The sequence below is a fragment of the Phyllobates terribilis genome, unplaced genomic scaffold, assembly GCF_046119375.1.
Source record: "Phyllobates terribilis strain yellow unplaced genomic scaffold, ASM4611937v1 Scaffold_5__5_contigs__length_657084704, whole genome shotgun sequence".
Classification (NCBI taxonomy): domain Eukaryota; kingdom Metazoa; phylum Chordata; class Amphibia; order Anura; family Dendrobatidae; genus Phyllobates; species Phyllobates terribilis.
This window is the reverse complement of record NW_027362765.1, coordinates 120,881,914-120,906,432: the sequence shown is the minus strand read 5'-3', so window position 1 is coordinate 120,906,432 and position 24,519 is coordinate 120,881,914. Positions and strand designations below refer to the sequence as shown.

The 24,519-nt window shown below is 44.6% G+C and overlaps 1 protein-coding gene across 3 annotated transcripts in view; it reads left to right on the top strand.

Annotated features, from left to right (window-relative positions):
• Positions 1-24,519, top strand: part of UCKL1 (uridine-cytidine kinase 1 like 1) — a 54,252-nt gene that overhangs the window by 10,634 nt on the left and 19,099 nt on the right. For 2 of the 3 annotated variants that reach the window (XM_073682888.1, XM_073682889.1), the window contains exons 2-5: positions 4,471-4,597; positions 7,310-7,497; positions 10,101-10,207; positions 10,630-10,800. In XM_073682888.1, coding sequence (XP_073538989.1) covers positions 4,533-4,597; positions 7,310-7,497; positions 10,101-10,207; positions 10,630-10,800 — 531 coding nt within the window. In that variant the 5' untranslated portion in view covers positions 4,471-4,532. The remainder of the gene's footprint in view (positions 1-4,470; positions 4,598-7,309; positions 7,498-10,100; positions 10,208-10,629; positions 10,801-24,519) is intronic. The other variant, XM_073682890.1, reaches the window with a different exon arrangement.

Below are 24,519 nucleotides of genomic sequence, written 5' to 3'. Positions count from 1 at the left end.
ACACAAGCTTGCAGAGCTTCCTGCTATGCTGCTAGCAATCCCAACACTGACGCACACAAACCTTTGCTGCAGGTTTTTAAAAGGAATCTCTGGCCATGAGCCACTTATAAGACCCGGGCTGGAGGGAGTGGACCGCCCCACTGCCATCCTGTAGTCCACTCTAAGAATAAAAGCCCATGCCGGGTTTTCTTAAATCCTACTTAGCCAAATAGCTTGACCAAATCCAAACTTACTTTTATTCTGCACTGCAATCACAGCTGTGTCTGTGACAGCAATGCACTACAGCGGGTTCAATATGCCTATATGCACATCCTAGGAGACGCATACCGTCCCTCTCATATGACCCCTCTCACTGCCTCACACCCCCCACAGGTGACCCCAGTTTTGGAAACCAGTCCCCTCAAGGAATGTATCTAGATGTGTTGTGAGCAACTTGAACCCCCAGGTGCTTCACAGAAGTTTATAATGTAGAGCCGTGAAAAAAAAAAATCTATTTTTTTCTTCAAAAATATACTTTTAGTCCCAAATTTTTTTATTTACACAAGGGTAACAGGAGAAAATGGACCCCAAAATTTGTTGTGCAATTGCTCCTGAGTACGCCGATACCCCATATGTAGGGGTAAACTTTTGTTTGGGCGCACGGCAGGGCTTGAAAAGGAAGGCGTGACATTTTGGAGCGCAGACTTTGATGGAATGATCTGTGGGCGTCATGTCGCGTTTGGAGAGCCCCTGCTGTTCCTAAACAGTGGAAACACACCACAAGTTATCCCATTTTGGAAACTACACCCCTCAAGGATTTTATCCAGGGGTATAGTGAGCATTTTGAACCCACAGGTGCTACCCAGAATTTGATAACATTAGGTCGTTATATTGAAAATTTTCCTTTTTTTTCACTAAAATGTAGTTTTAGCCCCAAATTTGTAATTTTCACAATGGAGAATAGGAGAAAACGGACCACATAATTTGATATGCAATTTTTCCTGAACGTGATGATACCCCATATGTGGTCAAAAACTTCTATTTGGGTGCATGGCAGGGCTAGGAAAGGAAAGAACTGGAATAGATTGTGACTGCCATGTCACATTTGGAGAGCCCCTGACATGCGAAAACAGCAGAACCCCCCCCCCCCCACACACACACACACACACACACACCCACACACCCAAGTGACCCCATTTTGAAAACTAGATCCCTCAAAGAATTCATCGGAATTTATCTAGGGGTGTAGTGAGCATTTTGAACCCATAGGTGCCTCACAGAATTTTATAACATTGGGAAGTGGAAATATGGCATTTTAGTGGTAAAAAATGTAATTTTTGTATTTGCTGCAAACTTGTCAGTTTCACAAGGGTTAATAGGTGAAACTGGACCCCATAATTTGTTGCCCAATTTCTCCCGAATTGGTTCCCCATATGTTTTCAGAAATTACTGTTGGGCCACGCCAGGGCTGAGAAGGAAGGAGCGCTATTTGGCTTTTGGAGCATAGATTTTGGTAGAATAGTTTGCGGGCGGCATTTGCGGAGCCCCTGAGGTGCCAGAACAGCAGAAAACCCCAAAAGTTACCCCATTGTACAAACTACACCTCTCAATGAATTCATCTACGGCTGGAGTGACTATTATATAACATCCACGCCAGGCTTTATTCTAGAGAATTGCAAATATGCCAGTTTAGTGCCCATATAGTGTGCCCCCATATATTGTAGCTGCCCCATACATTGTACCCAGTTGTGCTTCTTGCGATACGCACCCCGTAAATTTTTAAGTTCTCTCTTCCCACTACAATAATGGCAAACGTGTGGCCGCTTACTCCTTTTTAGGCACAGTAGGGCTCAGAAGCAGGGGGGCATTAGGATTTGGGATTACAGATTTCACTGGATTTTAATTGAGGGGGCAGAAGCCATGTCGCTTTTCCAGAGTCTGTTCTACTGGTAACGTGGGACCCCCTATAGTTCCAGTGACAGATGACAGACCTGAGAGGGGGCTTGTTTTATGCAGGATAAATTAGGTTTTTATTGGTAACATTTTGGGGCACATATTTTTTGCCACTTCCAGAATAAGGCTGGGATCACATTCATGTGTTCTGTGCTGAGCGCATACGTTGGGATTTCCTTGTAAATCACACAAAAATACGATTCAAACGAAACCCCCCGACTGAACCACCCACCATAGTGAGGTAGAATGAGACGCTTTGGGGTATGCTCCGATGGTATCCATCTTTTTAGGCATCTGTGGTCGCCCACACTTGTGTGCTAAAAAGATGCCTAAAATGATGGGACATCACAGGTAAACAGACCAATCCAAAGTGACTCCATCTTCCTCATAAGTGAGTGGTTCCATCGAGAGTTTTATCTGAATTGCGGTTTTGGGGAATATATACAGAAACCCTGACGTAAGCGCTCAGCGGAGTGCGCAGGATAAATGTGAGCCAAGTCTTATTCCAATTTTTGGGAGGCAGAATGAACAAATAGACAGAAGTACCAGAATAGTTCTTATTTTTGCACAGTTCACTGTGCGGTATAAGTGTATAAGGCGGATTTAATCTTCGGATTTGTACGATTACAGTGATACCAGATTTATATGGGTTTTTTAGGTTTTCCTGCTATTAGACAGTAAGAATGCTTTTTTATAAAAAGTATTTTTTTTCGTCTGAAAATTCTGAGACCTGTAACTTTTATTTTTTGGTGAACAGAGAGCTGTATGAGGGCTTATTGTTTGCGGGATGAGTAGCAGATTTTTTGGGGGCAAATAGTAATTTTTGATCGCTTTTTATTCTGATTTTTCAGACACCGAATGAACAAAAACCAGCAATTCACTTATTGTTTTTATTTTTTGCGCGGTGCAGTAAAAGTGATAAGACCTTGTTTGTTCGTCGGGTCGGTACGATTACAGTGATACCAGATTTATATTGTTTTTTTTTTTTTTATGCTTTGCTATTTTTACACACTAAGAACAATATTTTACAAAAATGAATTTGTTTTTGCATCGTCCCATTCTGAGAGCATGTGAGCAGATCCCGCCCACATTTACTGCAGTCGTAATGTGAGCTAATTGTACACTGGGTTTTCATGGCAACTTTCAGCAGCTGCTCCCCCTAGTGTTTAAAAGTGGAAATACCAACCCGTTTTAAATTATTTTTCAGATTTTACTAAATTAAAAACAAATTATAATATAAACAAAAAAAAAATTAAAGCATTAATACTTCAGTTTTTCAATTGTTGAAAAAAATTGTTTTTTTGATGGCACCTTCCCTTTAATATTCCATGACGTACCATTACATCTTGGAGTGTGTCAGGGTGTTTGGAGCAGGTTAAGGAGCTGATCCCGCTCCACATAGGGCAGTTGATGGCTATTTCAAATCTTGCATTACTTCCATTGCTGCTGTTAACCTCTTAAGTTCTGCTGTCTATCACTAACAGTGACATTTAAGCACAGGCGTTCATTTGGGCACCCACTCGCCGTGACGCTAGGGGCTAGCTAAAGGTCTAAATGCCTGTCGCTTCATTTCCTTAGTGACAAACAGCCTGTGGCCGGGCATCATAGGAGACCCAGATTTTTTTTTACTACATACAGCAATACTGTGGTAGGACTACTGGAATGCCGAATACAGCATTTCAGCAGCCCCATAGAGAATGAATGGAGTAATAGTTAGGCATATAGACGACTAGGGTTAAAGTCCCCCATTCTGGTGATTGTTAGGCGTCCCAGAGGTCGGACCCCCCATCGATGTAGAAGTTATTGCCTTTGGATAGGTTATAAGTCAGCCGGGATAGTCTTTTAACTCTTAAGAATATTTACACTGGATAAAACTGTAATAACCCGAGTATTATATCTGATCTGGCTTTCAGCCTCTGGGTGTAAAGAAAAATGTTCCTATTCACTGACAGCAAGCAGAAAAAATGGTGAGGAATTGAAACATAACAGGTATTGAAAGGTTGTCAGACCGCTTTAGGTGCCGATGTTACTAGAGCAGTTTGATGGTGCAAGCCACGACATGAAGTGTTTGTATACTTGCTGGTCGATATTATTGGAGAGGATGATGGGGATTGTACTACAGTGATGTCACCGAGACTCGGATTACAGCTTTCTTGGCTTCATGTCCTGTAGCAGATGTCATCGGGTCACGACTGAGTCTGTCCGCTGACTAAGGTTTGACCTAAATTCTCACAGCCGTGGGGCCCTACCGATGTCTAAACATAGGACGCTACTTATACATCTCCGCCATGGGTAGGGGCACTCCCCCAGGATCAGTGCTGTGTAGTAGGCGTCATGTGTCACCTGTTGGGATTTGCTTATTTTCAGGGATGTGCTGGGTTTGGCCATTTCCAGATCCGTTTGCCCCGATCTGAGTTCTGTGGACATGCGCTGCGGAGATGTGATAGCCACGCGCGTACTGTGACTTGGCGTCTTAGTTGTGATTGGGTATGTGTGTTTTGCACAGCACAGCCATGTTACCATATTTATATCTTCCAGGCTATTAATATCAGCCTGGAACATAATCCCTACTTGAGAGGGATACACAGGCTTTTATCGGGATGAGTCTGCCCCTGTGCCCTGGTTCGGGGGTGACGGGGTGTTGGGATCTCCGGGCACACACTAGGTGAGTACTTCTTACCTGCTCTGCTTCCTGTCCTAGATAGTTCTCGCTGACCCTAAAACCCTGAGTCTTAGTATCGCCAGACCCCATGTATTGTGCCATCTCCTATAATGCTGCCCCGTTTTGCCCTCGTCTCCACTGCTCTTGTTTATCTTGCCCTATGTCACAACTGTTATGTGGCTGCCGTGACGGACACTTTTAGAGCTTTGCAATGATGCCTTGAGGATCATATGATGTCCCCTCCTCCTGACATTACTCCATCACTAAATAAACCTGCTGTCCTGCAATGTACGGACATGTCGCCCCTGTGATCCAGCATGCGGTAAGGACGGGCTCACAACGGATCCCCATATATACTAGTTATGGGGGCTGAAGCTTCAGGACTATTGGGAGGGCTGGGATGATTTGTACCAGTGATTTTCATGATTATAGCAATGTGAAACGCGTTGATATGGATCTCTTTAATGGTAGGACCTGCGTACGGTTGTGTAATTTTCCATTTAGCTTTGCTCTGTGACATATACGGGGTATTTTTTCTTGTGTCCATATAGGATAAGTAGAAATAGTGTCTGGCTGTACACCTCGGTACGTTGTAGATAGGAGATCCAGCAGGAAACATCTACTGACAGCCTGTTACATCATAAGGCTGTGCGCCCACAATGTTTTTTTTAAGCGTTTCCGCAGCGGCAGAAATGCTGCAGAAACGCTTAAACGCATGGTAGAAGGCCTGCCATGTTCCACAATGATAATCCGCATGTGCTATGCACATGCTGCGGAAATTTCCGCTGCGGATTATCATTGCGGAAAAAAACGCAGCACTACCAATTATTTTGCGGAAGCGCTGCATTTTCGCCGCCATTGACTTGCATTGGAACGCATGGATTACGCATCACTGGATCTGTACATGCGGAATCCAAACGTTTCAATGTGCGGATGGTACCTGGGTCTGCAGGAGAGGAGACTCTCCTCCAGACCGGGTACCATAGAACCTGTAAAAAAAAAAGAATAAAATAAAAAATAAATATATTTACCTTCTGATGGCCCCCGGTGTGCTTGTCTTCGCTTGCCGGCAGATCGCGGTGGACTGAAGGACCTGCGCTGACGTCATTTAGTCATGTGACGGCAGGTCCTTCAGTGTACTGCGAGCTGCCAGCAAGCCAGAACAGATCGAATAAAGACTCCGGGGACCATCAGAAGGTAAGTATAATATTTATTTTTTTATTTTTTACCATTCTTTGGGGTCACACTATATAAATCCATGCTGGTTGCATGGATTTATATCATGTGACCAAGTTGTTAAGCACTTTCCAAGTGATGCTAAAATCTCTTGGAAAGCGCTTTTCAACCCGCATGCGGAAATGCATGTGAAGAACGCTTCACATCCGCATGTCCCTGCCAGGAAAAACGCATGTACAATCCGCATGTACAATCCGCATGCGTTTTTTTCTGCCAGGGAGATACAGAAACGCTCAGGAAAAATCCTGAGCATTTCTGCATCGTGGGCACATAGCCTAACAGTAGATATATGCTACTTTATAGACGACACACGTAATACATTCACCTAGCTTAAAAGGTTATTCCCATCCTTAGAAGCTATCTCCATTTTATAACATGGGTGATATCTTGCTATCGGTGGGGGTCTGTCTGCTGATCCCAAGAACAGGGTCGAACATGTACTATGGTGTGAATGGAGCCGTGGCCAGACTTGCTTACCAGCGCTCCATTCATCTCTACGGGACCGATGGAGATGGCCAAGAACAGCACTAAGAACAACCCTTTAATACACCGGCCTCACATTGATTGATTATGCCATGGTAGAAGATGTAACGGACTAATATACTTTATCTTTGGGGGTCTGTTTTGGAACACTGTAACGTGTCCCCAGAACTCTGTAGATCCTCCTGATTTGATGACGTTCCTGAACTTGTGCCGGAGAGTCCTCAAATCACATAGCCACTGCTCAGGGCTGGATCTTTGTTGCTTCTCTTTAAAGCTAGCCTGGGAGGAAAATGTTATGGGGATGAGGGGACATGTACATTGTACACCAAATACAACTTTTTCAGGGTGGAAATGTCAGGTAGTTGGCCTAAAGAAATTCATGAAGAAGTTTGTTTTTTTTAAGTGATTTTGGTGGTCCTCAGCTAACCCCTTTGATATTTACCCGGATTTTGCACTAGGCTTTATATACGGGCTACTAAATATTCACTGTGTGTGAACATACCCTAAGGGAGTATTCACACTCTGTATACTAAAGAAGAAAGAAAAAACCGTCACTCGCCATAAGTGTCTTGTATCTTTATTTTGTATATAAAAAATATGGCAGCTAGGATACTGCCGGAGGAAGCTGGTGCATGTAGTCGACAGCCGTTTCGCGTTGCACTTCGCTTTGTCATAGGCCACATTGACTATATGCACCAGCTTTTTCTCGCTGTATCTTGTGTCTATAAGAATGATGTTCTGCTGCCTCAATGAGCAGTCAATCACCCTGCAACCTGTCCACAATCAGCGGCTCAGCACAGTGGGGACATCACATCCTTTTTTTCAGTTTCTCAGTTGTCACTTTATTACAGGATGTTTGATTATGACATGTCTAGCATACCTTCTAAATCCGGAGACCCTCCTTAATTCCGCTGACCGATATAGCACACGTATAGATGTATAGTCTTCTTTCCTGTTGACCATTCTCCTCCTTCATTTTTCTTGTGTTGTCACCAGCACCACAGACTCAGGACATGGCTTACTACCCCCAGTTAGCCCTGGACGATGCAGCCGAAGGCGAACGACCAGCCAGTGTAAGTCAGGGCCACCTCTTCTCCGAACCAGCAAGAGGACCATCTACACCGCAGGACGACCACCTTGGTACAATGAACATGGGACACAGTCGAAGGAGGCTTTCGTGATTGGTAAGACTTAAAAAGAATGATCACTACTCAACTAAGGTCTAAGGCAGGTGTCTCAAACACGTGGCCCACATGTGACCTCTGAGGCTGCTTCCTGCGGCCCACAGGCACTGTAGACCCCTTGACAATTGTGGCCTGGTACAGGGGCCGCCAACGTTGGCGCTTTATTTCAGCTGAATGTGCGTAATTGTCAGACCAGCAGTTGACATCGGCGTGCCGGCGCATGGCAGTGACGTCATATGCTGGTACTTCAATGTCAGGTGCTGGCCTCTGAGTGGTCGGTGGCAAGCATTGGTATTGCTGTGCAGAGAGCTTGTTTCTGCATGGCAGTACATTTCAATTGAATGTGCATCCAAGGACCCACATTCAGCTGAAGTAAAGCACTAATGTCGGCGGCCCCTGGAACGGGCCACAATCGTCAAGGGGTCTACAGTGTCTGTGGGCCACTTGTGCTGAAAAGAGGACGCCGAGGGAATGTAGGTCAGGTGAGAAGAATCCTTTCCCCCCCTTTTATATGTATGTAAAGAACAGCTCAATAAGGGACTATTACTACAATGTGAGGACCAGGATGGGGTGTTATTACAAGATGGTGACCAGGATGGGAGCGTTACTACAAGATGGTGACCAGGATGGGGGCGTTACTACAAGATGAGGACCAGGATGGGGCGTTACTACAAGATGAGGACCAGGATGGGGGCGTTACTACAAGATGGTGACCAGGATGGGGGCGTTACTACAAGATGGTGACCAGGATGGGGGCGTTACTACAAGATGGTGACCAGGATGGGGGCGTTACTACAAGATGGTGACCAGGATGGGGGCGTTATTACAAGATGGTGACCAGGATGGGGGCGTTACTACAAGATGGTGACCAGGATGGGGGCGTTACTACAAGATGGTGACCAGGATGGGGGCGTTACTACAAGATGGTGACCAGGATGGGGGCGTTACTACAAGATGAGAACCAGGATGGGGGCGTTACTACAAGATGAGGACCAGGATGGGGGCGTTACTACAAGATGAGGACCAGGATGGGGGCGTTACTACAAGATGAGGACCAGGATGGGGAACATTACTACAAGATGAGGACCAGAATGGGGGCGTTACTACAAGATGAGGACCAGGATGGGGAACATTACTACAAGATGAGGACCAGGATGGGGAACGTTACTACAAGATGAGGACCAGGATGGGGAACGTTACTAGAAGATGGTGACCTGGATGGGGAACGTTACTAGAAGATGGTGACCAGGATGGGGAACGTTACTACAAGATGGTGACCTGGATGGGGAACGTTACTAGAAGATGGTGACCTGGATGGGGAACGTTACTAGAAGATGGTGACCAGGATGGGGAACGTTACTAGAAGATGGTGACCAGGATGGGGAACGTTACTAGAAGATGGTGACCAGGATGGGGAACGTTACTAGAAGATGGTGACCAGGATGGGGAACGTTACTAGAAGATGGTGACCAGGATGGGGAACGTTACTAGAAGATGGTGACCAGGATGGGGAACGTTACTAGAAGATGGTGACCAGGATGGGGAACGTTACTAGAAGATGGTGACCAGGATGGGGAGCGTTACTAGAAGATGGTGACCAGGATGGGGAACGTTACTAGAAGATGGTGACCAGGATGGGGAACGTTACTAGAAGATGGTGACCAGGATGGGGAACGTTACTAGAAGATGGTGACCAGGATGGGGAACGTTACTAGAAGATGGTGACCAGGATGGGGAACGTTACTAGAAGATGTTTGCTAGAATATGTTGCTAATTGTAAGACAATATTATTGTATTGGGGGGGGAAACAAAAATGTAAAAAAAATTCAGAAGAAAGCATTAAGAAATATTTTGCCACTAAAAATGCTGTTTTATATATAAACTAAAGTAAACGAAACAACCCTGCACTTTTGTTATCGCCACATCCATAACGATCCAAGCTATAAAACTACCATAACCCATATGATGAATGCCATTTTAAAAAATTAAATAAAAACGCCAAAAATGTTCCAAAAAATTATCAAAAGGTGTATAGAAAAAAAAATGGTATCACTAAAAATGTCACTTTGTCCTGCAAAGAATGAGGCCCTCCAAATTCAAATTTTTCTTATGTGCGGCCCATATACCCAGCCGAGTTTAAGACTCTTGATTATGGGGTAACAGCTCTCCTTGTGGAAAGTGACATGCCAGTGTAAGGAGACTTATAGGCCATGCAATGCTCCTCTGGAAAATTATATATGCAAAATGTCTCATCAGAGAGGAAGAGGACCACAACTATATTAGATCTCATGCTTTGCGCTGAGGAGGGGCAACCCCCCGAAACACGTGTCTGCAAATTGAGATTCTGGTTTGGCTTATATCCCAAGTCATGGCAAGGCTCTTTAAAAGGTCGAAATTGACTTTTAGGATTGCTACACCAGTAGTAGGATTTTCTGGTGATCTCATGATGTTTTCTGTTTTGGAGCCGATACTGTCGCACGTAGTTTTGCTCTGATACCCACCCACAAAATATGTAATGAAGACCTTCCCTGCTTGTCTTTGGTTGACATACTGCTCCTTAAGAAGGTGTCCCTTTTTTCTTTCTTATTCTTTTGATGTTACAGGTCTGGGTGGTGGCAGCGCATCGGGTAAAACCACAGTAGCCAGGATGATCATTGAAGCTTTAGATGTCCCTTGGGTGGTCCTTCTGTCTATGGACTCATTTTACAAGGTAAGACTAAATCTGTCTTCATCAGGAAAAGTCAAGAAAGCTGGGAAAGCGTTCTTTCTAGTGCAAATTGTTCTCAAAGTATTTTATTTTACCCATGAGCATTTCTTTTAATGCCTAGCCTATCCATTAGGGGGCACTTCGTGTCTGTGAATCTTCCCTTCACCACTTGTTTGAGCATGAAAAGGGCAACTTAATGTAAATTATTGAAGCATGGTTTACCAGCACTGGAGCTCTGACAGCTTGCAAAAGTATACAACCCCCAGAAATCCAAGTTTGTTATTGATCATATTATTATTATTACTACTTTTTTTTTTAGCTGCCTATTTTCAGCAGGTCTATGTGCGGTATAATTTGGGGCGTAGCTTCAAGTATTGATGACTACATAGTATTATACTCTCTGTAATATCCCTATTCTGTCTCAGGTGCTGACGGAGGAGCAGCAGGTTCAGGCAGCGTGCAATGAATATAACTTTGACCACCCAGACTCATTTGACTTTGAGCTGATGATCAGTATATTGAAGAAGCTGAAACAGGGAAAGAGTGTGAAAATCCCGACGTACGACTTCACAACTCACAGCCGAACCAAAGATTGGGTGAGGAGATGGATGGGAGCCATGCTGTATTATAGTGGTTTGGGAAGGGGAGATATTGGAGGGATTGCTACAAGATTTCAGAGGTGTCTTAATTTTTTCCCCTTCATCTAGAAGAGTATTTATGAGGTCAGACACTAATGTTGGAGGAGACAGCCAGGCTCACAAGCTCCATTCTAGTTCATCTCAAAGGTGTTGAATGTGGTCAAGGTCAGAGCTTTGTGTTGCCAGTCATTGTTCTACCACACGAAACTCCTCCAACCATGTCTTTATGGACCTCACTTTGAGCACTCTGCACAGTCATGGGAACAGAAACTGTTCCCACAAAGTTGGAAGCTACAGTTGCTTTGGTATAATGAAGTATTAAAGCGCCACTGCAGTGTTTTTATTTTTGTTGGGGGTTTTTCAGCACCTGGAGTGGTGCTTCTAATCTAAGGTCCCTGACTGTAGTCTTAGGCTGTGTGCCCACGTAGCGTTTTTCAAGCGTTTATGCTGCGGAATTTCCGCAGCATAAACGCTTGTTAAACGCTAGGTAATCCGCACCCCATGGTCCCCAAGGGGATTCCGCATGTTCTATGCACATGCTGCGGATTTTTCCGCAGCGTTTATGCTGCGTACAAAAATCCGCAGCATGTCATTTAATTTTGCGGAAGCGCAGCGGAACTCCCGCCATTGACTTGCATTGAGACGCACAGAAACCGGGACTGTACATTTTTACAAGCGGCTTCTATGCGTCTCTATGTGCGGATGGTACCCAGTTCTGGAGGAGAGGAGACTCTCCTCCAGACCTGGGTACCATTGTACCTGTAAAAAAAGAATAAAATAACAAATAAAGTTTATACTCACCTGTCCGGCGTCTTCTCTCTGAATGCCAGCAGCGCTGAAGGACCTTCGGTGACGTCAGTCATGTGACCGCAGGCCCTTCACCGCTCTGTCTCGCGATATGCCGGCAGCCGGGAACCAGCCAGGAAGCAGCGCTGCAGCCACGCCGGGACATCGGGGGTGAGTATGGCTTTATTTGTTTTAATTTTTACGGTTCACACTGTATAAATCCATGCTGTTTGCATGGATTTATACAGTGTGACCTAGTTGTCAAGCACTTTCCAAGTGATGCTATCGCCTGGAAAGTGCTTGTCAATCTGCATGCGGAAACGCATGTGAACCCGCATGTGGATCCGCATGTATTCTGCAGGAAAAACGCATGCACAATCTGCATGCGTTTTTTTTCTGCCAGGGAGATGCAGAAATTTTCTGCATCGTGGGCACATAGCCTTATACTTACCTGCCGGCGTCTTCACTTTTTATTGCTGCTGCTCCATTCCCCCGGCACCATCTTGTGACCACGACTGACCGAAAGTCAGACTTAACAGTCACAAGCTGTCAGTGCAAGTCTGTGAGAGCCAGAATGAGGCCACAATGAGTCTCTCATAGACTTGCATTGAAAAGTGACATCCGGCTCGTTCCAGAAAACACTGGATCGTTCTGATGGGTCACAAACTGCTGGAGATCGACGGGAGCAGCGGTGATAGAAGGTGAAGACGGAGGCAGGTAAGTATAAGATTAGAAGCACCATTCCAGCGGCAAAATAAAATAATGCTGGAGTGGTGCTTTAAGATTTCCCCTCACTGGAATCAAGGGCTTGGAGCAAACCCTGAAATACATCCCCATAGCATTATCCCTGATCCACCAAACTTCACAGCTGGCACAATGCAGTCAGGCAGGTAACGTTCTTCTGGCATTTGCCAATCCCAGACAGAACACGTTTCCACTGCACCAGGGTCCAGTGGCGGCCAACCGACACTTGACATTGTGCTTGGTGATGTAAGGCTTGCATGAAGCTGCTCGGTTAATACCAGAGGAGGTTTGGACTCTGCAGTTATGGAGGCAGCAGAGCTTTGGTGACTATTATGCCCTCCGCTCTTCAGCTTTCAGCGACAGCATACTTTTGACCATATAGTGTACAGTTATATGAAAAAGTTTGGGCACCCCTATTAATCTTAAGCTTAACGTTTTATGAAAATTGGTGTTTTTGCAACAGCTATTTCAGTTTGATATATGTAATAACTGTTGGACACCGTAATGTTTCTGCCTTGAAATGAGGTTTATTGTACGAACAGAAAATGTGCAATCTGCATTCAAACAAAATTTGACAGGTGCATAAGTATGGGCACCTCACCAGAAAAGTGACATTAATATTTAGTAGATCCTCCTTTTGCAAAAATAACAGCCTCTAGTCGCTTCCTGTAGCTTTTAATGAGTTCCTGGATCCTGGATGAAGGTATTTTTGACCATTCCTCTTTACAAAACAATTCCAGTTCAGTTAAGTTTGATGGTCGCCGAGCATGGACAGCCCTCTTTAAATGATCCCACAGATGTTCAATGATATTCAGGTCTGGGGACTGGGATGGCCATTCCAGAACATTGTAATTGTTCCTCTGCATGAATGCCTGAGTAGATTTGGAGCGGTGTTTTGGATCATTGTCTTGCTGAAAGATCCATCCCCTGCATAACTTCAACTTTGTCACTGATTCTTGAACATTATTGTCAAGAATCTGCTGATACTGAGTGGAATCCATGCGTCCCTCAACTTTAACAAGATTCCCGATGCCGGCATTGGCCACACAGCCCCAAAGCATGATGGAACCTCCACCAAATTTTACTGTGGGTAGCAAGTGTTTTTCTTGGAATGCTGTGTTTTTTTGCCACCATGCATAACGCCTTTTTGTATGACCAAAGAACTCAATCTTGGTTTCATCAGTCCACAGGACCTTCTTCCAAAAAGAAATTGGCTTCTCCAAATGTGATTTTGCATACCTCAGCCAACTCGGGCGTGCTTGCAGAAACGGCTTCTTTCGCATCACTCTCCCATACAGCTTCTCCTTGTGCAAAGTGCGTTGTATAGTTGACCGATGCACAGTGACACCATCTGCAGCAAGTTGATGCTGCAGCTCTCTGGAGGTGGTCTGAGGATTGTCCTTGACTGATCTCACCATTCTTCTTCTCTGCCTTTCTGATGTTTTTCTTGGCCTGCCACTTCTGGCCTTAACAAGAACTGTCCCTGTGTTCTTCCATTTCCTTACTATGTTCCTCACAGTGGAAACTGACAAGTTAAATCTCTGAGACAGCTTTTTGTATCCTGCCCCTGAACAACTATGTTGAATAATCTTTGTTTTCAGATTATTTGACAGTTGTTTTGAGGAGCCCATGATGCCACTCTTCAGAGGAGATTCAAACAGAAGAACAACTTGCAAGTGGCCACTTTAACCACTTCGCGCCAGAGCCTGTTTTTGCCTTCGTGACCAGGCCAATTTTTTCAATTCTGACCACTGCCAGTTTATGAAGTAATTACCCTGGAACGCTTCAACGTATTCCCCTGATTCTGAGATTGTTTTTTCGTGACATATTGTACTTCATGATAGTGGTAAAATTTCTTCGATATCACTTGCGTTTATTTGTGAAAAAATCGGAAATTTGGCGAAAATTTTGCAATTTTCAAACTTTGAATTTTCATGCCCTTAAATCAGAGAGATATGTCACACAAAATAGTTAATAAATAACATTTCCCACATGTCTACTTTACATCAGCACAATTTTGGAACCCAAATTTTTTTTTGTTAGGGAGCTATAAGGGTTAAAAGTTGACCAGCGATTTCTCATTTTTCCAACAAAATTTACAAAAACATTTTTTTAGGGACCACATCATATTTGAAGTCACTTTGAGGGGTCTTTATGACAGAAAATACCCAAAAGTGACACCATTCTAAAAACTGCACCCCTCAAGGTGCTCAAAACCACATTCAAGAACTTTATTAACCCTTCAGGTGCTTCACAGGAATTTTTGGAATGTGGAAGAAAAAAATTAACATTTAACTTTTTTCACAAAAATGTTACTTTAGACCCAATTTTTTTATTTTCACAGGGGTAACATGAAAAAATGGACCCCAAATTTTTTTGTCCAATTTCTCTTGAGCGTGCTGATACCCCATATGTGAGGGAAAACCACTGTTTGGGCGCACGGCAGGGTTCGGAAGGGAAGGAGCGCCATTAGACTTTTTGAATGTAAAATTTGTCTGAATAATTAGTGGACGCCATGTTGCGTTTGGAGAGCTCCTGATGTGCCTAAACAGTGGAAACCCCCCACAAGTGACACCATTTTGGAAACTAGACCCCTTAGGGAACTTATCTAGATGTGTGGTGAGCACCTTGAACCCCAAGGTGCTTCACAGAAGTTTATAATATTGAGCTGTAAAAATAAAATTTTCACATTTTTCCCACAAAACCGTTTTTCATCCCTTAATTTTGCATTATCATAAGGGTAATAGGATAAATTGCACCATGAAATTTGTTATGCAATTTCTCCTGAACACGCTGATACCCCATATGTGGAGGCAAATTACTGTTTGGGCACATGGCAGGCTTTGAAAGGGAAGGAGCGCCATTTGACTTTTTGAATGTAAAATTTGTTTGAATAATTAGCGGACGCCATGTCACATTTGGGGAGCCCCTAATGTGCCTAAACAGTGGAAACCCCCCACAAGTGCCACCATTTTGGAAACTATACCCCTTAGGGAACTTATCTAGATGTGTGGTGAGCACCTTGCACCCCCAGCTGCTTCACAGAAGTTTATAATATTGAGCCGTAAAAATAAAATTTTCACATTTTTCCCATAAAAAATGTTTTTCATTCCCTAATTTTGCATTATCATAAGGGTAACAGGATAAATTGCACCATGAAATTTGTTGTACAATTTCTCCTGAGTACGCCGATACCCCATATGTGGGGGAAAACCACTGCTTTGGTGTACGGCAGGGTTCGGAAGAGAAAGGAGCGCTATGTTGGCTGGGATAGGTTGCAGACACCATGTCACATTTGAAGAGTCGCTGACATGCCGAAGTAGCAGAAACCCCCACAAGTGACCCCATTTTGTAAACTACACCTCTCAAGGAATTCATCTAGGGAAGTAGTGAGCATTTTTTAATTTTTAAATTTATACCATTGGGCAGTGAAAAAAGCATAATTATATTTTTACCACAAAAAAATGTTTTACCCTCAGATTTTACATTTTCACACAGGGCAATGGGTAAAAATGGTGCCGAAATGTGTCACACAATTTCTTCTAAAAGTGTCAATACCCCATATGTGGCTGTATCGTACCACTTAGCCATACGGTGAGATTTGAGGGGGAAGGAGCGCTATTTGACAATTGGAGAACAAATTATTGTAGAATAGGCATTTGGATTTGGGAGCACAAAATTTTCTGAATTTCTTTTGGGGGGCAAGGACCATTTTGCTTTTCCAGAGCCTTTCTGCTACCAGTAACTTGGAAGTCCCTTATATTTTTAACAGATGATGGACCTGAGTGGGGACTAGCTTTTTTTGAGGACTGAGTTGAAGCTTTTATTGGGAACATTTTATGTAACATTTATCCGGCGCTCGAGGCTGAGCACTTACATCGGGGTTTCCATCTAATTTTCCAAGTGATGTAATTCAGATGAAACCCCTGCAGGATCCATTCACTGTAATGAGGCAGCAGAGTTACTCTGGACTCCGTCTGGCCTCTGTTTAGTGGTGTCCTTTTTTTCAGAAGTGCACAAAACTGTGGCCAACCGCACTTTTATGCACGCCTAAAACAAATGACACCGTGGGATCCCAGGCTAGACGGCATCCACAGTGGCCTATATCTGCCTCATTACAGGGAATCTTCCATCATGGGTTCTGGCTGAATCACGTATTTCAGAGATTTACACGGAAACTCTGGTGTAAGTGCTCAGCGCAGAGCACAGGATAAATGTGAGCAGAGCCTTACTGGGATCTTTGGGAGACATAATAAACAAATCAGTAGCAGGTGAATAATATTTGTTTTATTTATTTTTTATGCCGTTCCTAGTGTGATATAACTGATTAGATTACTTTATTCTTCGGGTCGGTGCGATTACAGAGATACCAGATTTATATCGGGTTTTTATGACTGACAGCTGTCACACACTAAAATACGCTTTTTTTGCAAAATCTAGTTTTTGCATCACCATATTTTGAGAGCTATAATTTTTCCATATTTCGGCCGATAGAGTCATGTGACGGCTTGTTTTTTGCGGGACGAGTTGAAATTTTTATTGGAACCATTTTTGGGCACGTGACATTTTTTGATCGCTTTCTATTCCGTTTTTTGGGAGGTAAAGTTAACAAAAACAAACACTTCAGGAATTGTTTTTTGAGGTTTTTTTATGCCGTTCTGCGTGTGGTAAAAGTGATCAGGCAGCGTTATTCTTCGGGTCAGTACGTTTACAGCGATACTACACTTACTGTATTTTTTTTATGTTTTAGCGCTTTTACACAATAAAACAATTTTATAGAAAAAAAAATATTTTTTTTGCATTGCTTTATTCTGAGCGCTATAACTTTTTTTATTTTTTGGCTGATGGAGCTGTATGGCGGCTTTTTTTTGCGGAACAAGATGACGTTTTCAGTGGTACCATTTTTATTTCTATTCTGATTTTTGATCGCATTTTTTTCCACTTTTTGTTTGGCGATATGATGAAAAAGCATTTTTTTTGCTCCGTTTTTTATTTATTTTTATTACGGTGTGCACAGAAGGAGTTAATTAGTGTGACAGTTTTATAGCTCGGGTTGTTTCGGACGCGGCGATACCAAATATGTGTACTTTTTTTGGTTTTGTAATAATTTATGGATTTATTGGTTTAATATTTTATTTATTTTTATTTATTTTGTGATTTTTTTTTTTTTTTTTTTTTTTTTTTTTTTTTTTTTAATAGTTTAAAAACTTTTTTTTTACTTTTTTTTACATTTTTACTTAGTCCCTGTATGGGACATTAATTTTTATTTTTCTGATCACTGATCTCATGTAATGTAATACACATATATTACATTATATGAGATCTTCACTGACTGTTTCAGTCAGAGTCTCCTGTCTGACTTCAGCTACATACAGGCTGAAGTCAGACAGGAAGGACACCATATATGGCAGAGCTGGAGGCGGTCATGTGACCTCCAGCTGCCATAGCAACCCCAGGTCCTCAAACAAAACGGAGGTCTTCGGAGGTAAGTAAGACGACCCCCTCTCTTCCTGCTGTCTCCTATATGCCGCGATCACTATAGATCACAGCATATAGAAGACAGCAAAGGGTTAACATCACTGGGACCTGATCTAATCAGGTCCCGATGATGTACCCTGTCAGAGCTAACGCTCTGCACCGGAATCGCAGTGCTTGCAGGACCCTGGGGGTCCTGAGCACTGCGAGACCACCCACCGTTTTTAAACGTCGGCACTGCACAGAGCCCGGCAAGCGCCGACGTTTATCTACAGTGGGCTGTCGGGAACCGGTTAAGTAGCTTTTCTCATGATTGCATACACCTGGCTATGAAGTTCAAAGCTCAATGAGGTTACAAAACCAAAAAAAGTGCTTTAGTAAGTCAGTAAAAAGTAGGTAGGATTATTTAAAACAAGAAAATGATAAGGGTGCCCATACTTATGCACCTGTCAAATTTTGTTTGAATGCAGATTGCACTGTTAGTACAATAAACCTCATTTCAAGGCAGAAACATTACTGTGTCCAACAGTTATTACATATATCAAACTGAAATAGCTGTTGCAAAAACACCAATTTTTATAAAACATTAAGCTTAAGATTAAGGGTATGTGCACACGATTCAGAAATGCTCAGGATTTTTTCCTGAGCGTTTCTGCATCTCTCTGGCAGGAAAAAACGCATGCGGATTGTACATGCGGATTGTACATGCGTTTTCCTGCCAGGGACATGCGGAAATGAAGCGGTCTTCACTTTCATTTCCGCATGCGGGTTGACAAGCGCTTCCCAAGCGATTTTAGCATCACTTGGAAAGTGCTTGTCAACTTCACACTATATAAATCCATGCAACCGGCATGGATTTATATAGTGTGTGAATGTCAAAAAATAAAAAATAAATATATACTTTACCCTCTGATGGCCCCCGGTGTCCTGCTTCGCTCAGTCCCGGCTGCCGGCAGTGAAGACTGAAGGACCTGCCGACGTCAGCGTCACGTGACCCGTCACATGACTCTGACGTCAGCGAAGGTCCTTCTTCATTCAACCGCGAAGTGCGGGGAATCAAGCAGGAGCGCTGCGCGGGCCGTCAGAAGGTGAGAATATATATATTTTTTATTTTATTCTTTTTTTTTTTAATGGTACCTGGGTCTGGATGAGAGTCCTCTCATCCACACCCGGGTACCATCCGCACATTAGACCGCATGAAAAGCGCATCAACATATACAGTGATGCGGATTCCATGCGGTCTAATGCAAGTCAATGGCAGCAAAAGAGCAACGTTTCCGCAAAATTAATTGACATGCTGCGGATTTTTGACCGCAGCGTTTACGCTGCGGAAAAATCCGCATCATGGGCACAGCACATGCGGATTTCAATTGGGGAACATTGCTGCCCTTCTACCATGCGTTTTTCATGCGTTTCCGTAACTGCAAAAACGCCGCAGAAACGCATGAAAAACGCATCGTGTGAACTCAGCCTTATAGGGGTGCCCAAACGTTTTCATATAACTGTATATGTAATATACAGGTGCATCTCACTAAATTAGAATATCATCAAAAAGTTAATTTATTTCAGTTCTTCAATACAAAAAGTTAAACTCCTATATTATATAGAGTCATTACACACAGAGTGATCTATTGCAAGTGTTTATTTCTGTTAATGTTTATGATTATGGCTTACAGCCAATGAAAACACAAAAGTCATTATCTCAGTAAATTAGTATAATTAACAAAAAACACCTGCAAAAGCTTCCTAAGCATTTAAAAAAGGTCCCTTAGTTTGTTTTAGTAGGCTCCACAATCATGGGGAAGACTGCTGACTTGACAGATGTCCAGAAGGCAGTCATTGACACACTCCACAAGGTCCCAGAGTCCAATTTTCATTTGGAAATCAAGGTCCCAGAGTCTGGAGGAAGAGTGGAGAGGCCACAATCCAAGCTGCTTGAGGTCTAGTGTGAAGTTTCCATAATCAGTGATGGTTTCGGGAGCCATGTCATCTGCTGGTGTAGGTCCACTGTGTTTTATCAAGACCAAAGTCAGCGCAGCCGTCTACCAGGACATTTTAGAGCACTTCATGCTTCCCTCTGCCAACAAGCTTTTTGGAGATGGAAATGTCATTCTCCAGCAGGACTTGGCACCAGTCCACACTGCCAAAAGTACCAATACCTGGTTTAAAAACAACAGTATCGCTGTGCTTGATTGGCCAGCAAACTCGCCTGACCTTAACCCCATAGAGAATCTATTTCTCTATGGGGTATTGTCAACCGGAAGACGAGAGACACCAGACCCAACAATGCAGACGAGCTAAAGGTTGCTATCAAAGCAACCTGGGCTTCCATAACACCTCAGCAGTGCCACAGGCTGATCCCTCCATGCCACGCCGCACTGATGCAGTAATTGATGCAAAAGGAGCCCAGTAGGCCAACATCTCGTATTTTAAAATAATTTTTCAAGCTGTTGTAATAAAGTATTCTAATTTACTGAGATAATGACTTTTGTGTTTTAATTGGCTGTAAGCCATAATCATCAACATTAACAGAAATAAACACTAGTGATGAGCGAGCATATTCACTACTGCTCGGTGCTCGCCCAAGCATCTCACTGCTCGAGATGCTCGGCGCTTGCCTAGTATTTCCTGGTTGCTCGGCGGGAACTCAGGTTCCCTCCCTGCATGTTTGGTTCTCTTTAGAGCGCCAATGAACATGCCGGGATTGTCAGCCACACACTGTAATGCCGCAGCCATGTTGGTTGTGGCATTACAGTAATTGGCTAGCCGCACAGCATCATCCGGGCTATATCAGACCTGGAGCCGCCATGCTCGTCACAGTCTACTCCGGAATCAGGCAGTGTAGGGAGAGGTGCTGCTGAACTAAGGAGAGATTTGCTTGTTTCTTAGTTAGTGTAGGTATACCACAATATATTATACACATATCCATCTCAACTAACAGTCCTTCTGAGGACTAATCCAGCTGCACAGATATCAGTGCTAGGCAGGCAGGCAGTGTATGTGGCAGACTGCAGTGCACATAGCACAAGAGGCTCCATTCCAGTTCTGTCTGCTGCTAGTGCTTTTACAGATATTTCTAGAAATAGCCCCAGGTGTCAGGGGCCAGGAATAATTGTTTATTGGATCTTAATCCTGATTATTTGCTTAAAAAGCAATCCAGAGAACACAGTCTTTCTGCTCCATTTGCTCGTTGGCAACGCAGAATACAGCCAGATCCTTTCCATATTACAGTGCCAAAAATCCATCTATTTAAAACTGTGGTTTGTCCGTCACACGGATCACATATAAGTGCGCTGAAAATTCTGCCATTTCTGTCTTCCATTGAAATTTTGTTGCAGTGTGTTAGCGAAGTTATTGACACCAGTTCGCTGTTAAAAATAGCTATCTACAGGCCAGCTATTTAAAACTGTGGTTTCTCCGTCACACGGATTACATATCACTGCTGTTCAAATCCAAACATTTGTATTGAACGTGGAAAATATTGTCCTCCATTTAAAATGGGCAAGGCGCGTGGCAAGGGATGGGGAAGTGGATGTGATGGTGCATGCAGAGGACGAGGCCGCGGGCTAGCTGAAATTGTGCCACAATAAACACCCACATCTTGTCGCTCGACCTTCCTGTCCCAATTCCTAGGGGACTGCAGAACACCAATATTGAACGCAGAGCAGTGTGAAAAGGTTATTGGTTGGATAGCAGATAATGCTTCCAGTCACTTAGCCACCACCACCAGCGCCCTGTCTTCCACACGTTCAAGTCTCAGAAGCCGTGAGTCTGGACCGCATATTCCTCACCCTGATCCTCCATCCTCCCACCGTGCCGAGTGCCCAGAGACAACTGATCCCACACTTGGACACTCCGAAGAGCTGTTCACTTTTCCATTTATAGATTCGGGCCTCTCGCCCGGTCCACTTGAAGCAGGGCAAGAGGAGATCGCATGTAGCGATGCCCAAATATTTGAGCAGCCACAGTCACATGAAGGCGACGGTGGGAAACTGACACAAGAGGTGGATGATGATGAGACACAATTGCCAGAAAGTCAGGAGGAGGACCAGGGTGCGGAAGTGGAAGACAAGGTGGTGGATGATATAGTAACTGACCCAACCTGTTTGGGGGACATACAGAGCGAAGACAGCAGCACATGGGGAGGAAGGCATAGCACCACAACAGGCAGGAAGAAGCAGTGTGGTGGCCGCAGACAGAAGGTGGGCAACCGTTCCCCATAACATCAACACGACGGAAGTTGCCAGTACAACTGTTAGGTCTTCCCGACTAAGTGGCCCGACCCCCAGGGTCCAGGAACAGTCTCTGCAGGTGGGACCACTGCTTCTTCCGCTGTTGTGCGTGCAAGCCAATCCTCTGTCCATGGCGCATGCGAAGATGCCTCCTGCCCTGCACCTGTCATTGCACACTCCCAAGTAGCATCATCAGCAAGCACGTCCTTGTCTCAGCGCAGCGTTCAGTTGTCCCTACCCCAGTCCTTGGAACGCAAGCGCAAATACGCAGCCAACGCCCCACAGGCCTCACTACTAAATTCACACATTTCGCGACTGCTTGCGCTCGAAATTTTGCCGTTTAGGCTCGTGGAGACGGCAGCTTTCCGCAACCTGATGGCGGCGGCCGTCCCTCGGTACTCTGTCCCCAGCCGCCACTATTTCTCCCGGTGTGCCGTCCCCGCTTTACACAAACACATGTCCCACAACATTAGCCGTGCCCTCTTGGAAACTCACTTACTGGGAAAGTCCACCTAACCATGGGCACGTGGACAAGTGCTTGTGGGCAGGGACGGTATATCTCGCTGACGGCACACTGGGTTAACCTAGTGGAAGCCGGGACGCAGTCGGACCTTGGGACGGAACACGTCCTCCCGACGCCGGGGATTGCGGGCCCTGGGTCAATCAGGGTTGCCCTCACATTCTACAGCTCCTGCACCTCCTCTTCAGCATCCATCTCCGAAATCACCACATCAGTCGCAAGCTGGAAGCACTGCCTCGGCCAAGAGGCAACAGGCTGTGCTGAAGCTAATATGCTTAGGTGACAAAACACACAACGCTGAAGAGTTGTGGACAGCTCTGAAAGAGCAGACAGATCTGTGGCTGACACCGCTGAACCTACACCCAGGCATGGTCGTGTGTGAGAATGGCCGGAACCTGGTGGCGGCTCTGAGGCGAGGCGAGCTCACACATATACCATGCCTGGCCCATGTGCTTAACCTCGTGGTTCAGCGGTTTCTCAAAACCTACCCGGAGCTGCCGGATCTGCTTGTCAAAGAACGCCGCATGTGTGCCCATTTTAGAAAGTCACCTACAGCTTCCGCCGCCCTTACCGTGTTTCAGCAGCGTTTGCTGCTTCCGGCTCACCGACTGGTGTGTGATGTCCTCACGCGTTGGAACTCTAGACTGCAGATGTTGGGAAGGATTTGTGAGCAGTAGAGGGCAGTTGTTGACTATCATCATCAACAAGGCCGTCCGTATTCATTCAGACTCTACACATAAGACCTCAGGAGTGGACATGGATGTCAGACATGTGTACCATCCTCCAAATCTTTGAGGACTCCACCAAGATAGTGAGCGGCGATAACGCCATAATTAGCGTCACCATCCCGCTTCTCGGTCTTCTGAAACGCTCTCTGCTCACGAACAAAAAGGTTGCATTGCAGGCGGAGCACGATGAGATGGAGCAAGGAACCATACAGGGTAATTACACACAGCCAAGCCTCATCTCATCCCAATGTGGATTGGGTGACAATGAGGAAGAGGAGCTAGTTTCATGCGGTATAGACTGTACTACCTGCACAACTGTCATACTGTTTGTTCAGCATGGATGGCCTGAGGACAGGAAGGAGAAGTGCATAGTCAGTCGTTCTCTTGGTGAGGACATGGAAGTCTTGCCTGTTACCAGTCTGGGACACATGGCTGAGTTTATGTTGCGCTGCCTTTCCCGTGACCCTTGCGTTCTCCAAATTTTGGGTGACAGTCATTACTGGTTGGTGACTCTTCTAGACCCATGCTACATGGAGAACTTTCTATCTCTTATTTCCGAGGCGGACAGGTCTACTAAAATGGGGCAGTACCAGAAGGCCCTTGTTGTGAAATTATTAAAAAAAATTCCCATCTGAAAAAGCTGGCGGCAGAGGTCACAGTTCGGTGGACAACCAAGGAGTACAGGCGAGAGAGACCCAGCTCCTATCCAGCACAGGCAGGAGAACACTGTCAAAGTTCTGGGACAGTTTTCTCAGACCATCCCATCGCACAGGTCCTGAGGCGGGGGGTACTCTCACAAGGAGTGCAAAGTTTGGGAAGATGGCGAGAGTTGGTACAGAGTATTTTGCCGACTGTACCAACGTCCTCCGTGATTCCTCTGTGCCTTATAATTACTGGGTATCCAAGCTGGACATGCGGAATGAACTGGCTCTCTACGCCTTGGAGGTCTTGGCCTGCCCTGCCGCTAGCATTTTATCAGACCGGGTTTTTAGTGCCGCCAGTGGAATTATAACCGATAGGCACATCCGCCTGTCAACTGAAAATGCTGACAGGCTGACTCTTATAAAAATGAACAAGGGCTGGATTGGGCCAGACTTCTCAACACCACCGAATGATAGCAGCGTAACCTAAACTCAAACAGTTTTTTTTTTTTTTTTTTGGGGAGGTTTAATTCTATTCCCATGCACCTCTA